The sequence below is a fragment of the Podarcis melisellensis genome (assembly GCF_964234715.1).
Source record: "Podarcis melisellensis genome assembly, chromosome: 15".
NCBI classification, from domain to species: Eukaryota; Metazoa; Chordata; class Lepidosauria; order Squamata; family Lacertidae; genus Podarcis; species Podarcis melisellensis.
In genome coordinates this window covers 21,973,924-21,996,638 of record NC_138532.1, presented here as the reverse complement: position 1 = coordinate 21,996,638, position 22,715 = coordinate 21,973,924, and the positions used below count along the sequence as shown (strand labels likewise).

At 40.6% G+C, this 22,715-nt stretch overlaps 1 protein-coding gene and 1 long non-coding RNA gene across 5 annotated transcripts in view; one reads left to right on the top strand and one right to left on the bottom strand.

The window, feature by feature from the left end:
• Positions 1 to 22,715, bottom strand: part of ARHGEF12 (Rho guanine nucleotide exchange factor 12) — an 85,265-nt gene that overhangs the window by 31,804 nt on the left and 30,746 nt on the right. For 2 of the 4 annotated variants that reach the window (XM_081889736.1, XM_081889735.1), the window contains exons 2-12: positions 20,919 to 20,942; positions 19,488 to 19,576; positions 17,147 to 17,203; positions 10,902 to 11,000; positions 9,441 to 9,490; positions 8,511 to 8,568; positions 7,710 to 7,888; positions 7,097 to 7,174; positions 5,908 to 6,027; positions 5,290 to 5,424; positions 2,445 to 2,516 (exon numbers count right to left, since the gene is read on the bottom strand). In XM_081889736.1, coding sequence (XP_081745862.1) covers positions 2,445 to 2,516; positions 5,290 to 5,424; positions 5,908 to 6,027; positions 7,097 to 7,174; positions 7,710 to 7,888; positions 8,511 to 8,568; positions 9,441 to 9,490; positions 10,902 to 11,000; positions 17,147 to 17,203; positions 19,488 to 19,576; positions 20,919 to 20,942 — 961 coding nt within the window. Of the gene's footprint in view, positions 1 to 2,444; positions 2,517 to 5,289; positions 5,425 to 5,907; positions 6,028 to 7,096; positions 7,175 to 7,709; positions 7,889 to 8,510; positions 8,569 to 9,440; positions 9,491 to 10,901; positions 11,001 to 17,146; positions 17,204 to 18,248; positions 18,375 to 19,487; positions 19,577 to 20,918; positions 20,943 to 22,715 lie in introns of all 4 variants that reach the window. The other 2 variants (XM_081889738.1, XM_081889737.1) reach the window with 2 other exon arrangements.
• On the top strand, positions 5 to 7,170 carry LOC309357740. The gene is made up of 3 exons (XR_014163217.1): positions 5 to 759; positions 4,713 to 4,902; positions 7,082 to 7,170. It is a non-coding gene; the product is annotated as an uncharacterized lncRNA (long non-coding RNA).

Here is a 22,715-nt window from a genome sequence, read left to right as displayed (position 1 = left end):
ACAAATAATAATCCAAGGAACTGCTCTTTTGACGAATGTGGATAAAACAAGGGCGTTCTGTTTAGTATTTTTATTCAGCTGATTAGTTTAGGATAAAAACAAGAACCGGTGATGTTTGTTTGTTTTAATAACACTACTTAATTTATCCACATCATGTATGCTGCAAAGGTCTTTCTAAAATTACACCGCACTGAAATTCAGCAGTCAGAATTATGTAGCACAGTTATGGAAAATGACATTCTGTATAATTTATCCTCAAAAAAAGATATTTGAGCCATTACCCATATTTATACGTGTAGCAAGCACTGTATATGTGGTACATGGAGAATTATAGACCATTGTAAAGAACTACAGTGGAATATACGGGAAATATGTGTGAGAGATCAAGACATCATCAGGATCCTGCTTCTGTTCCACCTGGACTGACTCCTCTCAAACTAATAAGGTATCTTACATCAACTGCCCAACAGATGAGAACAGAACATGCTAATTCTTGCTTCAGCAGAGCTGGTTGTTTGCAGGATTTGTTTTCATTTTAAGTGAGCTGTTCTTGATGCAATGATATGCCTTACATCCTTGCCCAATCACAAAAGTCTTTGGAGAAGTCACTGTTAGTGGCCTATGACTTCAATGCATGGTGCTACCAGCCAACATCTATCTACCAGCTCAGTAACTCCATCCTGGCTCAGATCAGACCCCCTCACTGCTGAACTTCTGGTGTTTGATGAAGAACTTTTGTTACTGTTTATTTTTATTTCAGTGAGTATTTCAAGTAATCCAAGTTTGTCTAATTTTAACTGGTTTCAGCTATATAGTATCTCTTTTGTAGCCTTATACCATTGCTTAGATACTATGTTGTTAAGCACTATATAAATGGTTGCGATATAAATGAATGAGTAGTATGTTTATAAAATGTTGTCAACCACTCTGCGGATTGCAGTAAAAAAGTGGGGTATAAACATAGAGGGAAAACACAAATTATCTTCCTTAATGGCAAGGCAGAACTAACCCAAGCACTGCTAGAGTCTGCCCCTCAAGTTCAAGGGCACTCAAAGAAAAGGACAAAACACTTCAAACCCACATGCTGCAATCCTTGCTCATTAAGTTATATAATCCTTCTAACTAAGTACACAGAAGACATCCACATGGGCCCATAGCTGCTGTTCAATGCACAAAGCAATAGCTGAGTCAGACCATTAATCTATCTAACCCAGCTCTATCAATGAACTGGCAACTGCTCTCATGAGGAAGCCCTACTTTCTCATATCCTTTTAACTGAAAATGCTGAGGACTGAACCTAGGAATGTCTGCCTGTGCTCTGGCACAGACCTATTAGCCCCTCCCTTCAGCCTCGCGTTGAGTGGCAATTCTCAATTGATTACAACAAGGGAGTTGCTCTCTGATAAATACAAAATCCTGGCTGGCACATTAGGAAGCATTCAACAAAAGACAATAAAATAAATGAATGAAATCTCTTGTTTCTTAACACAAATTTCTCAACAGCCTTGATTTCTATAAAGATGAATTTCTGCAAAAAATGAATTCAAGCTTAAAGTGTCATCTGAAAAGACTGGAACCAATTCACATCTAAAGAATAAGGAAAATAGAAGAATAACAGGGACTCTTGACACTGAGGCTATACCAGAAGTTGCTATCTAAATCTTCATGGTTGCTGTGGTTGTTGTTGCCATTCCTCTGTCTTGAGAGACAATGCAGTGCACCTCCAGGGGTGAAGTCAAACCGCTGCATTAGCTACACCAAAGGGATCTCCTCGGGGCCAAGCTTCAGTAGTGTGTATGGAGGTCCTGGACTGCCCAGATGACAAGACCTCTCTCCTGTCATCACTAATGTGGTCCAAAGGAAAGCAGAGCAATACATCTGGCACCAGTCCTGTTGCAGGAGCTGCCAGAAGGAGGCAACCAAGGTGCCATCCAAGCGGCTTAGGGACTCTGCTCCGGATTTGCGTAGGGTTTACTCCTCAGCCTTTTCTTCTCTTGAATAAATCCCGCAAGGCAGCAGAGGTTTAGGATAAGACTTTTCCTTCTCCTAGATAGGCTACTTTCCCAAGTTGATGAGCCCCACCTGCCCCTCACTTCCTTCTACAGCACATGCAAAAACCTTCTTGACTGTTGGACCCACAACTAGTCTCATCCACTCAATCCACCATTGCCTGTCTTTGCATGTAACAGAAGTTCCTAACTCACTGAGAGTTTGAGACCCATCAGCTACCCTCACCTGATTTAGCCGGCCAGTCATAGCAGTTTCCCAGGGTGTGGCCACTGTCACATGTTGACAGTTTCTAGGAGCCACTGGTGAAAGCTGAGTGCAGGGTGGGAACCAAAGATGGACAAACAACCCCAGAAGGAGCCATACATGTCCCACACTAGAGATACTACCCCCTCCCCTAACACCTCATACACCCAAAATATTTATCATACACTCACAGTATCTTGTGTCTCACTCTTCTCTGGGCTCTCATCCAGATAGATTCGTTCCTTCAGGCCACCCCGGGGACTCTGGGAAGAACAAAGAGAAAGTTTTATTCTCAGTGCTTGCAGAATCAAAAAATGAGAACAAACAAGAAAGGATGATCCCATGACTCCTGCAATCATACACTTGTAAAGTATACATTAGAGCTAAAACAACATTAATGGGCACCACCAGCATCATATAGTGTATATGAGTAACCAAGTTCTATATTCTTCTGCAATAAAGCAGAACTTGTTAAGGCAGCATACTGAGGATGTTAAAGAATAGTATAGTATCCTCCCCGAGATACTGTTATCTCATTTGGCCTTAAAATCTCATTGGGACATGAAAGAGAAACAAACTTAATTTTAGACATAGAGCCTTCATGATTTCTGGCTTGCTCCTCTTTCTAAACACTGTTTTCAAAAAAACACAGCTGGCAACACAATCTTGCACAAGTCTACCAAGATGTAAGATCCACCTAGTTTTGCTGGTCTTATTCCCAGCAAGTATAGGATTGTGGCCGAAAATGCACCTCAGTATTAAAAAGATAATCAAAGTGGCCAAATGATCCACTATTTAACTGTAATTGTTTATACAACGCTAATACTTCATCTTAACCATGAGAAGCCTACAAGAAATTTTGTGCAAATCTCTCTAAGAATTTTGCCTCCTTTGGAGGCAAGCTATGCTGTGGTTTTGGGGGTTTTTATGCCTAGTATCCCCAACCAACTTTTTATTAAATCCTCATTTTTCTCTCAAAATTATATTTACTAAAATGGTGTGCATGCATATGTACACACACTTACTTGAAAGTTTAGGTAAATAACTGTTCAACTACTTTCTTAGAGTAAAGAGAAGAGCCTCCATTTCTGGAAAATTCCAAATTGCATTCATTTTTAAAGCTGGATTATGGTCCTAAATTGAGAGTCTTCATTCATTCAACCTGAAAATGCCCAGTGATACCAAAGGCTACTAAAACGTCACTTAATAGCAATCATGTTTCAAAAGTAAATGGAAAGGGAACATCAGCCTCCTCCCCAAAAAGACCGGTACAGAATTATAAGCTTTAGACTCCCCCCCCAAAAAAAATTACTCACTGCTTATGAACTTTGTAGAAGTCATATAAATAGCATTTCCTATTTGTAACATGTACAACTTGTTTTAATAAAGAAAATCATGGCAGAATAATGTACGGTTAGCCTAACATGAAAAGTGTATTTGTGTGTATATCAAGTATTGTCCTATTTGTATAAATGTATAATAATGCATTTACAAAAATAATTTAAAAACCTCTGCATTTGTTAAAGTCTGGTGTATGTACTTTGATTGCTGCCTCAGAGACAATCCTCTACATTTACAGTATGGAGATCTTGAGGGAATAGCTCATTCAAAATGGGTTGCTGTGTGCCTTCACAGCATGCAGCAATCAATCGTAATAAGTGTATTTTGCTTGGCAGTGGGGTGTCAGGAAAAAAAATCACTCTGTTCTGCTCAGGTGAGGAAAAAAATGAAAGAGAGGTGTGGTGGTAAGAGACCACCCACTGAAATTCCACAAACATGGCAAGCCATCCACTGCCCCCGCAATGCACTAATGAACTTCCACAGCAGCAATGACTGCAGATGATTAGGGCTATTTTTGCTTATCAGATTCTCTGCAGAAAAGGGAAATCTGAATTGAAGCTGAAAGGGGGTTGCACTGTGATGATGGCATTGTAAGAATGTTGGGGCTGGGACTGGGTGTACAAACAGCAGCAATTCAGCAGCAACTCCACAAAAAGCTCCTGTCTGAAAGCATTCCAAGTATACAGCTTCAAAGGTTAGGAATCTAGTGTTCACATCTGTGTGGCACCTTTCATAAACATATGCCAGTAATTAAAACTATCAAGCTTACAATAGTGTCACAGATTTTAAAAAGTCACTATTTAAAAAATTATGGAGGGGAGGGGAGTAAGGTGACGTAAGACAGTCACTACCCCCCCAAAAAAAGTATCATTAAGTTCTCTTGCTGGAGATATATTAACCTAGGCTAGTATGCAATGGTTTAGGTTGCCCTGAGCCCTACCCAAATATTTCAATTCACAAAAAAACAGTTGGAAAGGGACTGAGATGTCTGTGGTAGGAATCAAGCTCCTGCCCCTTCCCTTTAATGGCAAATTGCCCCTAAAAGTTTGAGTCATTCTAACCACAAAATGGCTTCTAACATGTTCTGAAAGGTACTGTTATTCCCCTTGGTTCTCTAGGAGAGGCCAGCACTGCTGTTCTCTGCACAGCAACTGGGTGCATGCCAGGAAACCCCGGGCTTGAAAAATATGGCACTCCTTCTCCAGGCTGCCAATGAAGACTCACACAGCAGGCTTCCACACAACATTGGATTCTGTCCTCACACCTTTCTTTCTAAGCATGCAGACTAACAGCTTAAACATCTGAAAGGTAGGAGAGGCAACAGGAAGAATACAGAAGCAGGAATTATTTGTGGGATCAAAACTGGGCTTGAAAAGGTGGGTTCAAATTCCTGCTAGGCCAGGAGGCTCATCTTGGTCAAGTCACTCACTCATTTAAACCCACCTCATAAGTTGTGTTTTTTTTTGCACATAAAGCCACCTGGCACTCTTTGGAGGAAGGCAGGAGAAATAGGATAGAAACAGCAATTTTTAAGGGGGATGTCAAGTGACATGGACACTAAAACCACAACAACTCTTTCAAACTGGGTCTCACTTGCTTCTATCAGAAGAGGATTGGTTGCCTTCCAAATACAAGATACTGGCCAAGACAAAACTCACTAATCAAATCACATGTTGCTTCAAGCAAAGTGCTCACCTCAGCTGTGTCACTATTTAACTGGGAGCCATCACCAAAGCTGCAGTCTCCTTTGTTCAGCCCATCCCCACTCTCAGTCTCTACCTCGCTGATCTGCAATGACTCTGCCACAGACTTGGAAGATAAAACTCCATCCTGTAAATAAACAGACAGGGGTAAGAAACACCAAGCACCCCATATAGTGATGTTTTAACAAAAAATTTAAAAGAGTGAGCTATATCAGAAGAGGGACATGTAAAATTTTGCAGGTTCCTGATGAGAACTATGCAAAACACATCTTGGCCTCTAATTTAAGGGCTCTTCAAAATTTTACAAAAGGGCCAGGCATCTGCATACAGCTATATTTAACCCTCCTAACCATTTGAACAAAGTATGTGTAATTACTCATAAAAAGGCTTTAAATCCTCTGCATAATGATCTCCTCATCAATCATCAGTTTCTATGAGCTCAATCAGAAATGAGACCAAGCTTTAACTTGTGTGTACTTTAATTTACTGCACTCAGAGAACACTGCAAGCTTGTGCAAACTGGCACAGACAGAGCTGGGAACAGTTTCCTCCTCCCACACAACATTCCCTTCCAGGATAGTCTGATCAAGACTGCAAGAATTCCCATTACCTGAATAGAGCCTGTTGCCTTGGACAACTGTTCCTGCAGCTGAGGGATGTGCTTCTTGGCTTCCTGGATCTCCTTGAGCAGTTTTGGAGTGGGAGTGCGGCTGTAATCTTCTTGCAAGGACTAAAACAATTTAATGATTTGGAAAATCATTCCATCATTATGATCCCCTGGTTTTATTTACAGGCAAAGTTTCAAATACTAATTAAGCCATGTTTTCAGCACCCACCTTATTCTTGCGACTGTAATTTGTTTTACACTGTTTTTTTAATATTGAATTTTAAATTGTAAGAAATAAAAATAAATAAATACTCTTCCTACTAATGCAGTCAGTTCAGTGAGAGAATGTCGGAGACAAAAAGGGCTGAAGGTCACTGGGAGGCCACAGACAAGGACTCCTCAGCCTTGTAAAGATAAATTAGTTTGAATTGGTGAAGTGCTCTGTAGTCTACAAAAATGTGCCAGATATAAAATTACTAAAAATTGTATATATACACACACATAATTCTGCAATTACACTGAAGACTAAAAACAACTCTTTACAGGTTTCTATAGCCATTTGTCCCTTTCCCCTCCATATTAGCAACCATGGATTCAAGTTAACGTAATGGCTGGGATAAGGAGGCAATGTGCCTCCCAAATCTGAAAATAAATTAACTTGAAACATTGCCTAAGAATAGTAAACTGCACTAATATTCACTTCACTTTCTGTGACTTTTTGTTTCTCTAAGGCAGGGGTCGGCAAGGTTTACCTTGCCTGGAGTGGTTCACTCCAGTGGACATCCCTCTGTGGGCCAGATCGTGTGCGCAAATGCCCCCACGATTTCCAGCGTCTGCGTCGACGTGATTTTCGGCACCGCAGAAGCGAGTCCCCAAGCCACGCTGTGCCAGTTTAGCACAGCGTGCAGGGACTCGCCAAGCAGGCAGCTCGGTTCAGAGGCAGCTCATGGGCCCGTTAAACAACCCTGTGGGCCGCTTTTGGCCCATCGGCCTTAGGTTGCTGACCCCTGCTCTAAGGTAACATGAAGATGCCTGCCTGAGAAACATTCAGTGCAGACTTAATCTTAGAGCTTTCAAATGTACAATCATTCATGCATTGTGCTTGGGATTCAGGTGTTAAACCAGGTTAAATGGCCAATTTAGGAAGCAGCATTCTCCCCCCCCCCCCAAAAAAAAGATTCCTCTTTGGTACCTGTAGCCTCTCCTGCTCCTTCTGAAGCATCTTCCTCAAAATCTCCACCTTCTGGCTATGAACAATATTATTTTCCTCCTGATAAGAAGAGAAGGCAAAACATAATTACAAGGTAAGTTCCACTGTTCTCAAATAGATCTTCTACAAAGTATTCTAAATTGCTCACAGTATGTTAAAACACATTATAAGTTATCCATACTTATTTTTGTATTTAAGACAACACAATCACTGGGCTAATTTTATTTCTTAGCAGGGACATGTTTGTTGCATTTCCATTATCATGTGATCCTCTCTCCTTGCCTTCAGCAGAGAATCAAATTTATGGATGACAGATGGGCTGGATAAAATACTATTTCAAGCAGCAGCATAACAGATCAACAGAAGTGCCACCCACTGCTATCCCAATTCTGCCTCTTTCTCATGCCTCCATATAAATACAACAATTTGAGTTCTGTGGCAATATGGCTAGGCAGAGAAATATATATTGTACAGACTAATCAGATGCATCTCAGGACTTAAGACTTTATTACCATTAGAGTGGTTGGGGCAGGACAAAGGACATTTTCATACCACATAGTCTAACCCACTTCTCCCCAAACCTGCTAGATCTTACCCCCATCAACACCGGGCTGGTAATTCTCTCTGTGTTTCCAGATGTTCCAGGCGAGTGTGGAGATGTCATGATGGGAGACATATGTCCAAATGCTACTGGATCCATCTCAGAATCAGCCAGTGGAATCTGGGGCGACCCAGGTGGGCGCCCTTGCACAGTGAGAGCTACATAGGAGCCCGCTGCAGAGAAAGGACAAAATCCCATTTATTTTTGGTCTTGTGACCAGAGAGGAAAAAGTCTATCCATTCAGAAAACCAACTTCTCACGCTAAGATACCTGCCAAGACTACTAACTGAGAGAACACATGCAAGCAAGCAAAACCCACTTTAGCCATTAAGTATGAACCCAGGCTTCAGCTATAGTGCAGAGAATCAGGACAACTAAGCATGACAAGCACAGGTTTAATATCAACTGAATAATGTTGACAAGATGAAGGACTGTCAGATAAGCAATTTTCCCCTAGCTTTTAACAAAACAAGCAGTGGAAGTCACCTGCTAGTCAAATAGGTTTAACTGTCTCATAGACCGTGAGAGTTTTAAAAAAAAAATATTATTATATATTTAAAATTTTATACCGCCCTATACCCGCAGGTCTCAAGGTTTATACCCACAGGTTCATAGTTTTCCAAATTATGCCAGATTCCATTTAATACTATGATCCTGAAATGCACCCCAATGCCTTCAGACAGTAATAGAGCAGTATCATGGCTAAAATCCCATTACAAACTGTCCCCTGGCTCAGCTCAACCTCCATGATTCAGCCCAGGGAGAACAATAGCAGTTTGTCCTTAGTTTACTCACACTTTATCAGCTTCACCACCTCCAAATGGTTTGAGTGAGTTACCAGAGTCCCATTCACCTAGGAAGAGGTAATAGCTGTGTGAATTTGCATTTTCAATTGTACATGACATGGGTCTTCCATGCTACAAAGCTAAACTGATTTCACTTCCTTCATGCCTTTTAACAGGAACTATGCTCCAACAGCACGATAGACAAGAATGCCCAGAAATATCAAAATAAAACAGTAGAAGATTTTCATCACAGGCATCAGGCATACAATTTAACAACAGATAAAACCTTTGGAGTCATACTCTTAGATTGTTTTAGAGCCAAATATTCACTTAGTCAGTGTTGTGTAGTGGTTAAGAACGGTAGACTCATAATCTGGGGAACTGGGTTCGCGTCTCCGCTCCTCCACATGCAGCTGCTGGGTGACCTTGGGCTAGTTACACTTCTTTGAAGTCTCTCAGTCCCACTCACCTCACAGAGTGTTTGTTGTGGGGGAGGAAGGGAAAGGAGATTGCTGGCCGCTTTGAGACTCCTTTGGGTAGTGATAAAGCGGGATATCAAATCCAAATCCAAACTTGCTTGTGATTTTGATGGAGGACTGTATGAGAAACTGAAGTGAATTCTGGCTCTGCCCTCCTCTACACACACATACAAACACCAACTCTATGCTTAAAGACCTTTTTGTAGACATGAAATTGAAGCCTTGTGCAATGTACATCAGCTTATAAAGCAAGGTTATGAAACTAGAGTGCTGTACAAAAAAAAGCATCTGGCAAAAAAATACCTCTTGCTCATTGCCAATTCTAAATATAGAAAAACACACAGTGTCTCAAATGTTCCTGGGAGGTAGATTTTGGCAAAACACTGTGATGACGACCACGGAAGCATTCTTGTCACTCTCCAGCAGCAATTTACTCTTCTAATGACACTAAATGTTCTCACCTTAATAATTCGGTCACCAGTTTGAACCCCAGCCCGCATGGCTGCTCCATCTAAAGGGAAAAATCAGCCATTTAGAACTCAACACATTTTTGTTCCCAGTGTTCTTCTACTCTAGTGTCCAAGCCAAACACACCTTTCCCTTTCTGTAAAGACTATGTATGCCAGTGGTGTCGAAACTTTTTTCAAAGAGGGCCAGATGGCCAACAAAAGGGCCAACCAAAGTTGTTGAGCTTTTTTAAGGGTTGGAGTTTTGGAGTTGTTGAGCTTCTTTTATGATTGGAGTTGATGAGGTTTTTTTAGGATTTTACCCCAGGAAATAAACTGCCGCAGGGGCTGGATTTAAACGACTGGAGGGATGGATTAGGCCCCCAAAATGGAATTTGGACATGCTTGATGTATGCTGTTCCAATGGCACATGTTGTCCCCTACTGCAGACCATGCCAGACCATCACCAGCATGAGCCACAAAACCTGCTTTGCTGGATTTCATAAGGAGGAAAAGGACAGTCCACTTGTCTACCTCCCTCCCTACCTGCTTCTGTTTGGGGCCAAAATATACGAGTTACCATGCAGCTGCATCCAAGTCTTTATTCTGCCTTACAGAAGGAAGACCTCTACCATTCCAAGAGCCTATATATTCTAGGAAACTGATGTGATTGGTTGCAAGCAGAGCTATAACTAATTAGTTTCCTTCATAGCAAAGACAATAAAGCACTTCTTTCAATTCAGTCTCTAGAGTTGCACTTATGCAATAAAGCAAGACTTTATCCTCATGTAGGCCTCTATCGACTACAGACTAACTACTGGACTGTATTTTTGTCTCTAGCATACTTATGATCACTTCATAAGAGATTTATATACTTGGCAGAATACCTGAATACAAATTCTGTATACTGCATGTTGAATGTGGAACATCCTCTTTTTCTATGCTTGCCCTTTTTATACACACACATACAGAATTCACAACCGAAATACACAGAATGCTATTTTCTACATGAGTATTGTTCCTCAAACACAAAAATTCATATGAAAACTTAGTGCCCTTTTGCATGCTAGAATTTTAGTGGATACACATTACAATATTTGACCTATTTGCACATCTGTAATGTGAAACAAAACAATCATGTTCATTTTACCTGTACACTACAAAAATAAACTGCTAATAACAAGGGTCAATGGAAGCTCTCTTTGCCATGTTTCTGAATGCATTGTAATGTGAAACATGCATATTCATGTTTCACACTACAAGGTAAAAGCCAGGCATAGGCAAACTCTGGCCCTCCAGATGTTTGAGACTACAATTCCCATCATCCCTAGCTAACAGGACCAGTGGTCAGGGATGATAGGAATTGTAGTCCCAAACATCTGGAGGGCCGGAGTTTGCCTATGCCTGGTACAAGCAGACACACCTGTGTTCACTACAACTGTAATACATGGAATTGCCCTGAACAAGCATCGTCACCTTCTTTGACGGACTGCACAAAGACAGGATTGTCTCCACTGACGGTCAGCCCAAATCCATTTTCATCCCGCTGGATAATAACACAACGCTGGACAAGACCTGCATTAAGAAAAAAATTAAAGAGACACAATATAGGCATCAAGCCAGAACATCATTTTGGTAAGCGATAATTGCAACCTACAGAATGTGTGCAAAAGGGAAGCTGCAGGGTGGACATGGAAGGAGGAAAGAACCAACAATGGGAGAGCAGGTCATAAGCAAGGTAATTACTACAGCAGGTTGGCCATGCTTACAACATTGATTGCATGACACAGAGGTATAGTAAAGAAAGGTAAAGTACACTGGCACATCAGCGACACCGTCAACTAACAATAACCTTTAGAGAACAGGGCTACTTAATGATTCTTTTTATGAAAATAAATAAATTATACTTTTCATTTTACAACAAACACAAAACATAAATTTGCATTATTCCACATCATATTTTGACTCCCCTCCCCTCTTTCTGCAGTTTCTTACATTTATACTGTTTTTTTCCTGCATTTCCAAGTTAACAGGCTACTTAATGATTCTGCACACTTGTTCTCTTTCCAATGTTTTCTATACAGCACCTACAGTTGCCATAAAAACTGCTTCCCTTGCTAAAGCTGTGCACAGGCTCACCATCCTCAGGTTTGTACATTTCAAGGAGAGCATCCCAATATCAGGGAAATGGCCACCAATAAGCTACCAAATTTGATATGCAGTGGGAATGGTAGTCCAAAACATATGGAAGGTACGACTCTCAACAATCTTGACCATTGGCCATGCTGGTTTAGGCTGATGGGATCTGCAATTCACAACATCTGGAGAAAAGCAGAATGGATAATCCCACTCCAGATATTCAGATGGGCTAAACAAACCACACACTAAAAGCATACCTTTTTAAAACACAAATAGCCTGGTAAAGTATTAAAAGCTATAATGTAAAATTAACCTTTTAAATAAAGCCACAAAACTCACTGACTTGCCTATCTCTAATTAGTCTCGATTTCTAGGCTGATTGCAGAGGGTGGAGAGAGGTTCCCCTCTTCTCTAGCCAATAGGAAACACAGGCTACTGGCCTCAAAGCAAACCAGTTTTAAAAACCGCCTTCTGCCCAACAGTTTGGCAAATGAAGGCCAGAATGAATGTCTGTCAAGTGGTGGCACTGAATATAGTATTTTATTTCACGATTCACCTGATCTCCATAGGTGACTAGGAATTCCATGCAAGTAAATGAATGGGCTAGCAACACATTCTCTAGGCACACAGATTTTTATCTTTCTGGTTATATATCTGAAGTTCAGTATAAAACTTGAATCATACTGGATGCAATCCAGATTTATCAGAATCAGCTGAGAGTTTGCCATTGCTTTTCAATCAAAAGTAGATTGCACAAGCAAGTAGCAAGCAACATTAAAGCTTTGCCTCGTAGAAAATCTTTTAGTCATCTTCCCAACTTAAATATTCTCTTAAATATTGTTTTTACAACCTGCAGTTTCAAAAATGTATATGAGATATTTATGAGGATAGATGAATAAAAAAGTTAAGATTTGCAGGAAATGATGAAAATAAATGCAAAGAACCACAAAAAGAGGGGGAAGGGAGTCAAAGTTTGAAATGTTAGAATGTTTGTTGATTAATTGTAATGTATATAAATGAAAATGATAAAAAAATTAAGTATTGTTTTTACAGATTGCTTTTTCCTTGGATATTTGTTGCTTGTCTTTTAAATGATGCAGTACATGTAGGAAGCAGCCGTATAACCAAGTCAGGCCATTAGTCCAGCTATTTCCTTGCAGCAGGGGTTGGGGGAATAAAAATCCTGAGGTAAAATTCTGTTTCAGGTAATTGGCCAACTGGCTTGACATAAGAATCATGTAACAATAAATCAAAATTCAAGCGTTCAGTAAAAGAATACCAGCATTTCTATCAGTACAACGAGCTATTTGGACAATGACACATGGGATAGGTGAGAAGAAGCAAAACCAAAATCATAGCCCTGTATAGAAGCAACAACTCAACAGTATTACAGCATTCTGAACTAATTATTTCAGTAGAAATATGTCAAGCATTCTGAGCTTATTATTACAGTAGCAATAGCTCACACACTACTTGTAGAATTCAATCAATTCCATTTTTTCCAGTGCTCAACTTATTTATTCATTCATTCATACATTCATTCATACATACATATATACAAAAGGTATAGGACTTGCTTCAAACATCTATTAAGCTATGGTCATTACTCTATGAAGCAAACAATATAGGGACCTCACCATACAGGTTGGCGAAGTGGCATCCATGAGGTTGGTCCCATTTTGATAATGCAAAAAAAGCCTCCCACAAAAATTTTGAGGAGTATAAAAAAAGGTTCAAACTTATGCATTGTTTTACCCAGGAGGCAATTGCCTGGAGGCACGCTGATGTGGTTTGAGTTATTGGTCCAACCACACTGCCAAGGTAATATATGAAGCTTCCCAGGACAGAACTGGAAGAGAGGTGGTATCCTGCATTTGTGGCACAAGACACCACTTTCTTCTCCTCATCTCCAATTCTTTAATATGATTAAGTATCTCTAAGTCTCATTTCAAAATACAATGCCAAAGGGAAGGAAAGAGCAGGATTTACAGGACATGCCACTTCAAAAATTGCATGAAATATTTTTGGTTTTTACTTTCCTAGTAAAACTCTTCCCAATTACAAGTCTTAACATTCCATTGCAGAGGTCAGACAGATCCATACCCTGTGCGCATTCACTTAAACTTCTCTTCCAATGATGACACAGTCATTTTTTAAAAAACAACATAGTGCTCCTTTACTTATGGTATCTGGTACAAAATTCACCTATTCTGCCACTCCATCCCCCACTTTAGCCACAGCTATCATCAGTTCGTGGGCATTGAGCAGTCAGCCCTGCTGTTATTATGCTCAAGTTATTGTTATGGATGTAACACAGCTGGCAGCATCCATGATCATTTTTGCTCCTTGTTCTTGCTACAACTGCAAGGACGTAGAAGGCGTAAAATGAGGGGAAAGGAGCAGTACAATATCTATAGACTCCTTTAGCATCCATTTAGGCCACAGAAAAAAATTGGCATTATAAAATATAGACATGTAAGCTCCCCATCCCCCCAAAAAATATAGAAAAAGATTTTAGGACTAAGAATCTCAGATTTAGCTTTATGTAACACAAATGTTTTGCAAAAATTCATAAAGTTGAATAAAGAAAATTGTTGAGGGGAGGATCAACAAAGTCTAATTGAGTCACCCTCAACCCCCAAATTATCTGCCATGAACATGAGGTGGCTAAGCTTTCCTGGAACAAAAACGACAATTTATGCAAAGAACCTGATATCAATACTCATTCCTTGAACCTCTTAAATGTCTGAAATTACAGGTATTGAGAAACAGCCCACAGCAATAGTCACCACAACACAGAGAGTCAATGTGAAGGTACCAAACTCTGCTATGGAGCTATTTCTCCAAAACAGGGGGGGGGGGGGAATGTTTAGTCTTTATCAGCTGAATATATGAGAAATTGGCAATACTTAAAAAGTAGAATGCAAAACACATCTTGTATTATCCAGGAGTTTAAAACCATAGTCCCTGTTTATGTTTTATGTTACATCTCAATTCATACGCAATCAAGTATTGTGAACTGATCTCTCATTCAAAACAGGCATCTCAACAGGTCTCACCTTAAAGGGGTAACTGCAACACCTCTAATCAATTTTACCTGTTCAAGACATTTCCTCAGTAATATCGAAAGACAAGCAAAAGAGGCTGCAGTCGTATAAAGCATAGCATTCTCCACTTGCAGGCTCTTAAATAGCTTGACCCCATCCAAAACAAATATTGCAAACTTTTCCACACAAATTACACCACCAGTAGGAAGAGGGGGGAGGGGAGGAAGAGAGCCAGCACAGGAAAAAAAGGAAAGGAATGGGAACCACACAGATAAATCCTAACCAAAGACAGAGTTTCTGCAGGAAGTATGAGAGGAAGCAGAAAGGCTTGGGTTAGGAAATCATGTTTCACTACATATTCATGAAAAGCCAAGGCACACAGTAAAGGCAGGGGGAACAAAATTTAAGATGGATCCCAAAAGGCACACAACACATTTCCTGTAATCAAGACAGATTAATTGGTTACTTCACAGAAAAACTGATGGCAGTGGAAAGTTTCCACTACTGAAGTTTTGAATGATACTTAGACCAATATTCAATACAACTAGCACTGGGATTTCTTCTGACCACTAAGGTAGCAATATTGTTATTCCTCCTTTTTGTACATAGCAGGAGGATATGCAAATAGCTGCAGGGGAGGGGGAACCCCTCTCCCAAAGGGGAGCACATCAATATAGTCAGCTCTTCTACAGTACTTCAAAGAGAAGTACAAGCTATTTGTTAGGGCCATGTTGGATAAGGCCAACGCAAATTGCAGTCCAAATCTCTGGAGGGCACCAGGTTGGCCAAGGTTGCTTTAGAGCAGTAGTTTCCAAATGGGGGTCTGTGAACCCAGGGGGTCTGCACAATCTACCCAAGGGGTCTGTGGTATCATTCACATAACAAAACTACCATAGACATATCAGAATTTTCAAAAGTAGGGGGTCCTTGGTTTGGATTTTGAAAAACAGGGGGTCCACAGTACATAGCAAACTGGGAACCACTGCTTTAGAGGGTTCAGCAGCTACCACTATGGCTGCTACTTAAACTCATTTTTAAGGAACCACACAAGAATGAATTAGCTGTGGAGAGTTTGCATATGCATTGTTTGGAACGAATAGCAAAAACCATGCCTCACTGTCCATTCCATCCCACAGAGCAGTTCAGCATAGCAAAACTGATGAGGAGGATTCTGCAGCAGGGAACAATTAGTTCAGCAAACCAGTACATAAATCGTAACAAGACTGGACCCTTTAATTTTTTATTTTTCTAGAGAAAGCATGGGATTTCTTCCAAAGTGCATTAAAGCTAGAAACTGAAACAACTTATCTAGAAAGAAATGGTTTTGAAAAGAATTCAAGTGCTAAAAAAACAACAACAGTGACACAGAGTAACAAGTGATTATACAGAGTTCAAGTTGAGATCATTATCAGAAGGTTTTGTGCCAACATACATGTAAGGAGGTGGTGGAATCTAGGCAAGGAAAGCGGTGGGAACACTGATATTAAAGAATCTTAACAGTTTTGGATTTACCCATTTTTAAAAGGTCTGATCATTCACAAGACAAGTAGCAGAACAGAAATTAAGGGGTAGAAATTATACCTGATGTGGAGCATGCCTATTATAAGGTTAACTGAAGTTTTAATATTTTCAGTTACAAAACTACCCATGCTGTTCTAATGGTTCTATGCAATTAGCTGCCAATCTTAGGTATGGTAAGGATATCCACTTCTCTAAGGAAAACTCAGCAAGAGATGCCCAAACAGTTGAAAAGTGAAATGACTGTAATTTCCTTCAAACAAAATGCAAATACATCCATATCAGCACCATAGCCTGTATGGTCTGTAACTCAACCTATTCACAAACCTTTAAGCTGCTATTAGGTAAAGGTAAAGGGACCCCTGACAGTTAAGTCCTGTCACGAATGACTTTGGGGTTGCAGTGCTCATCTCGCTTTACAGGCCGAGGGAGCCAGTGTTTTTCCGCTCCGCAGACAGTTTTTCCGGGTCATGTGGCCAGCATGACTAAGCCGCTTCTGGTGCAACGGAACATCAACACCAGAGCAGCGCACAGAGATGCAGTTTACCTTCCCGCTGGAGCGGTACCTATTAATCTACTTGCACTTTTTGGGGTGCTTTCAAACTGCTAGGTTGGCAGGAGCTGGGGCCGAGCAACAGGAGCTCACCCCGTTGCAGGGATTCAAACCATCGACCTTTTGATCGGCAAGCCCAAGCCTCAGTGGTTTAGACCACAGCGCCACCCGCGTCCCTAAGCTGCTATTAGCTGACACTGATTCCTAAATATTCCAACCCCTAAAAAGGATTCCTATTAGGAAATGGAAGACAAAATAAAAAGACATCTGGCTTTTACTATGCGAGTTAGTGTCCATCTGCCAAAAGCTTGCACACAGCAGCCACATTAAAAAGCTCAGTCCTTTTCCCTGCTGCAGAATAAGCCATGCATGGCAGGTAAAGGGCAGAGGCCTTGGGCACACAGAACAACAGCACAGAGCACACTGAACAAAGGCACAAGGCTGCAGTGGCTGCTTCAGCTTACCATACGTCTCGGATCTACTCTCCTCCGAGCTACACTTTGTCTTCCTGGAGGAGCTATCTGCACGAAAGCAGGAGAAAAAGATATAGGAAATATGGAGACCAACATGAAAAAAAATTCATAAAAGTCAGAATGATTTGTATAATTGGGTTAATGCATGCAAAACACAAACAAGGTATGAGCAACACAGAGGTGATAACATTTTGAAATCAGAATGTGAATACCAGAGGTTTGAACAATACAGGTAACATCACACTGTAAGGTTCTTATAAGGAAGAAAATGTTAACACAATCCAGCTCTCTCTTTTCTATATCAACTACTGAATTGTATTTAATATGATCAACATCCAGGCCCTACTCTATAACAACACCATATAATAAACGGGCTGCTCCCACCACTCTGGGGAATGAAATCAAGTTTTGAATCTGTCTGTGAAATATTTTTGTTCCAGCTCTGCTACCCAAGTTCCCTATTTAAGCTAGAATCACATAATGTTTCATGGCAGTCGGAACAGATCATCACTACAACTTAGGATACAAAGGTGAAAGAATCCTGAACACCTACGATCAGAATGTTGTGGATGCAAATTTACATGTTATACTTTCACAAAAAAGAACTGGTACCAGCCTCACTCTTAGAAATGGGATGAGCTTGTAACATAAAAATGGGCAGTATGTCCTTCCTGTGACAAATAAGTAGTTTTAAGCAGGGCAAATGAAGTAATGGATAGATATTTCTGTTTTCACTCACCCTCGTAAACAAACAGTGAAATAGGTTACAACTGTTTCAATTTTACAAAAGGGGAAATAAGTTATTATATAAATAAATAAATATATAATGATTATATTTACAATTATAGCAACTCAGCATATACCACAGCTTAACTAGACAATGAATCCTGCTCTCCAAAATTCAAGCCCAACATGCTTGAACCCAGCCAGCATGAAGATGTAGTATAAATACCTGATTGACCTATCTTTGCATATCACATTCTGCAACCTTCAGAGTCACCTCTTACCTGCTGCATGATTTGGGGAAATAACAGGCTAAACAGTATGGTGCACAGACAAGAAGCAACACAACACATGGGGCCAAGAGGCTCACCCGCAAGCCAGTCATACAGTTAGGAGCACACAGCAGTCACTGGGTTAGTAGGTTGGGGTGGGTGGAACCTCCACATGCAGACTAATTTCCAAGACAGCAATAGACTCTGAATGCAACATAGATGGTCTACAAGTATAGGGAAAAAGAAAGAAAGTTGAATAGCCATGTCCAGTTAAAGGTTTATAAAAATACAAAATGAGAAAGTACAACTTCACTGAGGAGACTGAAAAGAAGTTCTTCAGGTCACAAAGCCATGTGATGTTTAAAATTCACTCCACAGATAAAGAATAGCCTTAAGTGTAACCAATAATTTATCTAGACCAGTAATGTGCTACAGTCAGCTTTAGATTATTAAAAAATAGCTATAAAACCTACCAAAGGGAGGTCCCCAGATACTGGTGGTTTAATAATGTTGTCCTAAAAATAGGTGAAGTGGGGAAAGAGATGCAAAGGTGTGCAGGATTTTGTACAACAAAACCCTCAGTAATACCCATTTTGGCGATGACTGCTAGTCATATGGTCTGCTCCTTTGCATTGCAGAAATATGCACGCAGATCAGCATAATCCCCATGCAGCTTGCAGTTGTGCCAAATCAGCAAGACTGGCACCTGCATAGTTACGGGCTGCAGCTGCTTTAAATAATTGTTTCCTAAAGCCTTAGGGATAAATGACATAGGATGTGCAACTGGATGTTCTAGTGTTTCCAAAACGCAACCACAATTTTGAGTATAGAAGGAGTGCTGGAGGAGACCACTGGTCCAATTAAAAAAATGCAGCCACAGAAGACTTATTCAAAAACAGAAATGTTTGGAGATCCAACACATAGTTCAAATAGCTTGGTTCCAAGGTTTCAAAACACCTCTTCCACCAGAATATGTGTGCTCCACCAATAGCCCTTTCTCTCCAAATAGGCTTAAAATAAAAGAAATCAAATCAAACAGAACAGGTAACAACAGAAGTCCATCATATTTGCTTTGGCCAAAGATTCTGCCACCACCAACTCACCCCAGCTATCACTACTGGAGTCATTATCTACATAACTGAAGAACACAACAGTTAATAACATTGGGAAATTCAACTTGTGAAAAGGGGATATCTAAAATTATGCAATCACTGTGAAAAAGAAAGGCGGCAATAGCTTCTTAATGTTACACTAGGGAAAAAGTTAGGTCACTTTTTCACTCTAAAAGCACTTTGTTGTGAAGCAATGAGTTGTGTGGGAGGCTATGAGGAATCTACCTGTAGGGTCGAAGTCCTGGGCACTGACGCAGCGTTCAACCTTCTGCTTCTTGTCTGCTGGAGACTCTCTGCTCAGAATGCTGCCATGTCTGAAGCAAAACAAAAAGAAGCAAAGATGGAGGATCAACCAAGACAACAGATACTATAAAATCATAAACACAAATGACCCTGCAGAATTTAAGAAATCTGTACAGCTCCTCACATGTATCTAGTAAAGGAGTAAAATTTTGCTGCTACTTCTATTCTGCTGTCTAAATCTGCAGAGAATATCATTTTAAAAAATTTAAGGTTTTATATAAAGCTGAGCTGAAGCTATCCTAACTTTGCAGGCTGTGAAGTTGCAATACCCAACTGAGGGTATGAAGTTGACCATACTCTATTTACCTTCAAGTTTGTCTTCTGTAAATGGTCACAGCTATGGTAATCTCAGCCATTTTGTTCTATAGCACCTGAAGAGACAGGGAAGACGTGCCTAATTCCTGCCTTCCAGTGCAAGAAGTTACAGGAGACACAAACCTGAAGATAAACTGGGGCGGGGTGGTGGAGGGTGTCAATTTTGTGCCCAAGTTTTCTGCATGGAAAAACTCTGATTGATTCCTAGCCCTACACTAACAAGTGCTGGGCTTCCCACATTATTTTTACAACCAACTCTCCATTTATGCTGGGGGTACGTTCCATGCTTCCACACAGATCGGTGAAATGTGCATAAATGGGGAACACCCTGGAGAATCCTAGTAGCTTGTGAGGAGACCCCCCCCCCCCGAGCCCAAAGAGGATGTCCTCTCTGGGCTCCAGGGAAGGTCTCCTGGCAAGCTGGAGGGGCAGTGGGGATCTGTTGAGGCTATTCAACATTTCCACCTAACAGCTCAACAAAGCGCTGCTGCCCCTCCAGCTCATGCAGAGACACACACCCCTGCACAAACCAGAGGGGCAGCGGGGCTTTCTCAGCTAATGTGCAGGGAAACAGTAGTGGCCACTGCGCTACCCTACATATCAGCTGTTAGGTGGGAAGGCTTAGCAACCTCAATAAATCCCTGCTGTGCTTCCAGCTCACAAGGAAACAAAATAGAACATCCTCTTCGGGTTCTGGTGAGGGTCTTCTTGCAAGTCACTAGGACTCTCTAGGATGCTCCCCATTTCCAGGTCCCCAACATCATGTGTGTGCACAGTCACGTGCAAGTAGATTGCACAAAAATGGGGAGTTGCCTGTATGTAGGGAGGCAATGTGTGCCTAAGAAAAGCCAACTTCATGCAGTTGCAGATCCATCTCTGATACGTAAATAACCCTTGGAACTCTTAAGCACACACAAGCACCGAGCTGGATCCAAGAGCTCACTTGTCTGCGCAAGTATGGTAGTCTGCCAATATTATCTTGACTATGAAGAGAATATTGTAGGTAGTATGTAGGTAGTCAAATTATCAAACACTCACCTTGTAGGTTTTTTGAGGGGAAACCTGAAATATAAAAAAACAAAATAAAAATTAGTTTAGAATAGTTAAAACATTTAAGAATCACACGAATAAGAATTCTAGCATAGCTCTATCATTCCTTTATTGCTTCTCTCCACACACAAACCTCAAAGTAACCTCACAGAGTTTGGCCTAATTACTTTTAGCAACTACATATTTTGACTGCTACTATTAAAAACACCAGTTAGAAAGGTGTGTAAGTACTTGTTGCACACCAAGTAAATCTGTAGGGCAACTCCATTCTATATACATCTACCTTCATAAAGGTGGCTCAAGCTATACAACATTATTGCACAGCGAAGCAGCTGTTTTAAACAGTTGACATTTCTCTATAATATCCCCACCCCCATGCTGCAGCAAAGCATCTGCAGTTAACCAGGGCAGATTTGTTCAGAAGCCTGAGGACGTAAACACTCCAAAATGCAGTTCTGGGAGAATAAACTCCAAGCTTATCTCCCTTAGCCTCAGTCTTTCTTACATGAGAATGCCAGTCACCAAACAATGTTGCATATGTCAAGGGGAGAACTGTTCCAAAGGGATTCTGTGATAGATTCCCGGAAGCTCCTGGGCTGCAGGCCAGCTTTCCCAGTCTCTCGTTCTACACACACACACACACACACACACAGAGAGAGAGAGAGAGAGAGAGAGAGAGAGAGAGAGAGAGAGAGAGAGAGAGAGAGAAGGGATATGGAGGCAGGGCAGCCAGCAAGTCATGATCACAGGGTAACCTCACACAATCCTTCACATATCCGGCTCATTCACTGAAAAGTAGAATCTAATAATGTCTCATTTATTCCTTCCAGTATAAAATTCTTTTATTTAGTGCTCACTTAATGAAAATAGTCAAGCTAGACTCTGACCACCTTCCTTAAAAAGGATAATTCAGTAATCTCTGAGATATTCCACAAACCATAGAACAACGCATATTAAATCAAATATGATTTTAATGTCTATTAAACAAAATAGAAAGATTTAGTTATGCAAAGAGTTTCTTCTTCTCAGTCCACTTATATAACATTCACAGCACATGCAAGTCTGCTGAAGACAATCATTTTTACTAATATATCAACCATATGTATGATTCAGGCAGAACTGTGTATAGTAGTGGTGCAAACTACAGCAATGAGTCTCAATTTAGGTTTGAGTTTTTTTAGATTTACATTCACATCCAGTGATTACACCTCTGCTGTTTCTCCAGATACTACATATAAAGCAGCTAGTCCGTTTCATACTTCTTGCTCTCACTAAAGCATTGCTTTGGTTTTAGGTGAGAGAAACACAGTTCTTAAAGAAACCGCTTTACTACAGTTCCAATGATGACAACAGGATTTATATGACACAGACTGGAGAAAACCTGTCAGTGTAGGACAGAGCTTTCCAAATTATGTCGCGACACATTAGTGTGTCGGCTGCAGTGTGTAGGTGTGTCAAGTGAACGCTCCCTGCTCTCCTCTCAGGGCTGGAAATGGGTTAGTTCAACCTCTGGTTTGCTAGTAAAACTGTTTTAATGTGTCACAAAATGATGCATGTTAAAAAATTGTGTCACCAACATGACAAGTTTGAAAAGCTCTGGCCTAGGAGAATGACCAGCTGATATACACTGCCAGAGTTGCTCCCAAATTTCATGTACATAAACCAACAAAAACATTTTTAGTAGAAGAATAGGACAGCAGACACAGCCAAAAAGTGACTCATGAGAAAATGATGCACGGTATTATTTGCTTTAGATTTCTGGCTGTTCTACAAACACTTCTAGTC